The sequence below is a fragment of the Dryobates pubescens genome, chromosome 4 (assembly GCF_014839835.1).
Source record: "Dryobates pubescens isolate bDryPub1 chromosome 4, bDryPub1.pri, whole genome shotgun sequence".
Taxonomy (NCBI): Eukaryota; Metazoa; Chordata; class Aves; order Piciformes; family Picidae; genus Dryobates; species Dryobates pubescens.
This window is the reverse complement of record NC_071615.1, coordinates 404,075-408,338: the sequence shown is the minus strand read 5'-3', so window position 1 is coordinate 408,338 and position 4,264 is coordinate 404,075. Positions and strand designations below refer to the sequence as shown.

The following is a 4,264-nucleotide window of genomic DNA, read 5'->3' as shown; positions in this document are numbered from 1 at the left end:
TTGCTCTTCACACCACGCTGGTGACTGCCACTCCGCTGCGGGTAATGCCAACCTTCCTGGGCAGGGGCGGGCAGGGCGCTGCCACGGGGCACACGCACAGCAGCTGCTCACAGTGCGGTCCCCAGCATCTGGGGCCAGCTCTCTTTGCTGTCTTCATCACTGATCTGCATCAGGGGATCCAGGCTGCCCAGGGAGCGGTGCAGCCCCCACGCCTGGAAGGGGTTCCAGACCCCGCAGCCGTCCCGGCAGAGGCTGGGCGTGGCGCCCGGCCCCGCCCCCGCCCCCTTCCTCACTCCTCCTCCCCCCGGGCTCTGCCCCGCCCGGGACCCAGCCTGGCTCCTCCCCCGGCCCCGCCCCCTCCCAGGCTCCTCCCCCCGGGCCGTGGTGCTGCGCGGCCGCAAGATGGCGGCGCCCAGCGGGGGCCGGGCGGGCAGCGGCTCCTCGCCGTTCCTCAGCACCGAGAGTGCTCCTTTCGCCTTTCCCTCCGCCGCCCCGCACGGCGCCGCGGGCTCTGGGGCGGGGGAGGCGTCCAAGAAGCCGTGCCGAGCCTGCACGGACTTCAAGAGCTGGCTCCGCGAGCAGAGGCAGCGGGCGGCCCCCGGAGCCGGGGTAGGCATCGGCCGAGCGGGGGCCGGGGGGGTCGGGGGGAAGCTGTCCCCATCCCGCAGCTGGGAAGCGATGCTCCCGCTTGCCCCGGCAGTGCGCCGCTCCCCGGTGCGGAGGGCCCGGGCAGCGTTTCCCCTCGCTCCGTCCCCGCCCGTTACGGAGCAGCCTCTCCCCGCCGAGGGGGGGGGGGCTCTGCCCCCCTCGTAGCGAGGTGGGGCCCAGCTCTTGGCCCAGGTAGCAAGTGACGGGAGGGGAACAGCCTCAGGCTGCTCCGGGGAAGGCTTAGGTTGGACTTTATGATCGATTTCCTCACCGGAGGGGCACTGGGCACGGCTGCCCGGGGAGGTGCTTATAAGACACTGAGTGTGCGCAGGGAGATGTCAGGGTCTGGTTGGGTTCGTTGACCTTAAGCTGCTTCCCTCCCTCCCACCTGAGCGCAGAGGCCGTAACCCGCGGGCACCAGCACCCCGCAGGAGCACAGGACATACCCAGCTGGAAGAGCCCTCCCAGCCCATCCAGTCCAACCTTAGCCCAGTACCCAAGGGGCAGCTCACAAAGCCTCTGTCCTGCTGCAGGAGCTGGCGGTGAGGGAGGACAAGGAGCCCCCTCCCAACTGTCCCCTGGACAGCGAGCAGCTGGGGCGCAGCACCTGGGCCCTCCTGCACACCATGGCAGCCTACTACCCTGAGCGCCCCTCCGGGGCCCAGCAGGAGGAGATGAGAGACTTCATCAACCTCTTCTCCAAGTTCTACCCCTGTGAGCACTGCGCTGAGGACCTGAGGGACAGGTGAGCTGCTTGGCTGGGCTGCAGCCTGGGTGCTGCAGGGGGCAGGGCTGCAGGGGCAGCTGCTGGGGTCTGTGGGCTCCAGAGGTGGTGGCTTTTGGTCTTGCATAAATCTGAGACACTCAGAAAACATCTTCCTTCTGCTGGTACCTTGTGTGCTGCCTCCAAGGCCTCCCTGAGGCACTTTGGGGGCTTTCTGCTTCAAAGTGAGCTGGATGTCAGTGGTGCAGTTAGATTGGGACTTGAAATAAGTTGGCTCTCCCCTGGAAATGCTCTTTGTGAGCAGGCAGGAAGGCCAAGGTGGCCATGGGCTCTGCTGCTGGAGGCACTCCTGCTGCCCTCAGCTTTGTGCTTGAAAGTTTCAGCTCCTCTGTTCTGGACCATGAACCCCCACAGAAAAGAGTCAGAGTGAGTTACTGACCCAGCAGGCATCACATGGCTGGGGAGCTGCTCAGGCTTTCATTGGTGGTTCTGCTTTGATTGGGTTTCCCATTTGATTTCTGTGTGATGAGCTCATGGTGGTTGTTTTGAGCAGAGGTAAGACTCCTGTGCCTTTCCCAGCTGATAAGAGAGGGCAGGGAGTGGAACAGAGGCAGTTGCAGCCATCAGCATTGTGGAGTGTGCCCTCGTCTGGGTTCTCTCTGGGATTCATCCTGCAGCAGTAGAAAGGATGACTCTGGGTCCCTTAGTTCAAGAAGGACCTCAGGGAACTGCTTGCAAGAGTCTGTCCCAGAGCCACAGAGCTGCTGCAGGCAGTGTGAGGCCAGGCTGAGGCAGCTGGGAGCAGAGCAGCCTGAGGGCTGCCCTCATGGCTGGGGGTAAAGATGTGCAGGGCTGGAGCCAGGCTCTGCTCAGGGATGGCCAAGCACAGCACAAGGGGCACTGGGGGCAAGCTGGAGCAGGGGAGGTGCCAGGGGAACAGGAGGGAAACCTTTGTCCCTGTGAGGGTGGCAGAGCCCTGGAGCAGGCTGCCAGAGAGGCTGTGGAGTCTCCTCTGGAGCCTTTCCAACCCCACCTGGATGTGTCCTGGGTGACCCTGCCCTGGCAGGGGGCTGGACTGGGTGATCCCCAGAGCTCCCTTCCAGCCCCTGTGACTCTGTCTGTGTGCTCCCTTCTTGCTGTGGTGCTGAGGCTGCTGCCTGCCCCGGGGGTCCCTTCCAGCCCCTGTGACTCTGTCTGTGTGCTCCCTTCGTGCTGTGGTGCTGAGGCTGCTGCCTGCCCCGGGGGTCCCTTCCAGCCCCTGTGACTCTGTGTGCTCCCTTCGTGCTGTGGTGCTGAGGCTGCTGCCTGCCCCGGGGGTCCCTTCCAGCCCCTGTGACTCTGTCTGGGTGCTCCCTTCTTGCTGTGGTGCTGAGGCTGCTGCCTGCCCCGGGGGTCCCTTCCAGCCCCTGTGACTCTGTGTGCTCCCTTCGTGCTGTGGTGCTGAGGCTGCTGCCTGCCCCGGGGTCCCTTCCAGCCCCTGTGACTCTGTCTGTGTGCTCCCTTCGTGCTGTGGTGCTGAGGCTGCTGCCTGCCCCGGGGGTCCCTTCCAGCCCCTGTGACTCTGTCTGTGTGCTCCCGTCGTGCCGGGGCTGCCGCCCGCCCCGGGGGGTCTCAGCGGTTGGCTCTCCCCTCCCGCAGGCTGCGCAGGAGCCAGCCGGACACCAGCAGCAGGAGCAGCTTCTCCCAGTGGCTGTGCCTGCTCCACAACGAGGTGAACAGGAAGCTGGGCAAGGCAGAGTTCGACTGCTCCCGCGTGGACGAGCGCTGGAGGGACGGCTGGAAGGATGGCAGCTGTGGGTAGCCCGGGCAGGCTGCCGGGAGGAGCGGCTCCGGGGCGGCCCCTGGCTCCCTGCCTCTGGCTGTGCCCATAACGGGAAGCAAGCTCTAACAGACACTTGGAAGTCTCCTCCCAGCAGGACTGTGCTCAGTGACGTCAGAAATGCATTGCCTGAGTGGCTGGAGCCTTCCTCGCTCCTCCCTGGGGGTGCTCAGGGCCGGGCTGGATGAGGCCTTGAGCAGCAGAGCCTTGGTGGGAGGTTGGAGCAGGTGAGCTCTAAGGTCCCTTCCACCCTGAACCATCCTGTGCAGGGAGGTCACTGCCAGGCTCCTGCTGCCTTGCTCATGAGGACACTTCCTGAGTTCAGGGGCACCTGCTCCCTCCTGTGCAGGGAGCTGCACTTGGCTGCCTCAGGCATCTGATGACCTCTGTGGGCTTGAGGGGGTGGGGAGGGGAGGATGTTTTGGGGGGTTGGCTGCTGATCTGTACCAAACTTCCAGAATGAATTGTTATGGAAGAGACTTTGTGCACAGAGCAGGGGGAAATGTGGCTGCACCTGGTCAAACTGAGTTTGAAAATGTCTGTGTGCAAATGGAATTGTGGAGGTGAAAACAATAAAGGAACCAAGCACAAAGCTGCAGATGACACCAAGCTGAGTGGTGTGGTTTGTAAGCCTGAAGGGTGGGATGGGAGCCATGCAGAGGGACCTGGGCAGGCTGCAGGGCTGGCCTGAGGAGACTCTCATCAGGGTCAGTAAGGCAAAGGGCAAGGTCCTGCAGCTGGGTCAGAGCAGCTCTGCTGTGAGTGCAGGCTGAGGGAGCTGGGGCTGTGCAGCCTGCAGGAGAGAAGGCTCCAGGCAGACCTCACAGCAGCCTGCCAGGACCTGAAGGGCTGCAGGAAGGCTGCAGAGGGACTGTTCCCAAAGGGCTGCAGGGACAGGAGCAGAGGCAATGGTTTGGAATGAGAGCAGAGCAGATTGAGATTGGATGTGAGGAACAAGTTCTGCCCCAGGAGGCTGCTGGAACACTGCAGCAGGTTGCCCAGGGAGGTGGCTGAGGCTCCAAGCCTGGAGCTGCTCAAGGTGAGGCTGGAGAGGGCTCTGAGCAGCCTGCTCC

The 4,264-nt window shown here is 64.0% G+C and overlaps 1 protein-coding gene across 1 annotated transcript; it reads left to right on the top strand.

Annotated features, from left to right (window-relative positions):
* Window positions 1-378: 378 nt before the first annotated feature.
* GFER (growth factor, augmenter of liver regeneration) lies at window positions 379-3,182 on the top strand. Its single transcript, XM_054161291.1, has 3 exons — window positions 379-609; window positions 1,182-1,393; window positions 3,011-3,182. The coding sequence occupies exons 1-3, from the start codon at window positions 403-405 to the stop codon at window positions 3,171-3,173; spliced, it is 582 nt and encodes a 193-aa protein (XP_054017266.1). The 5' UTR covers window positions 379-402; the 3' UTR covers window positions 3,174-3,182.
* Window positions 3,183-4,264: the final 1,082 nt, after the last annotated feature.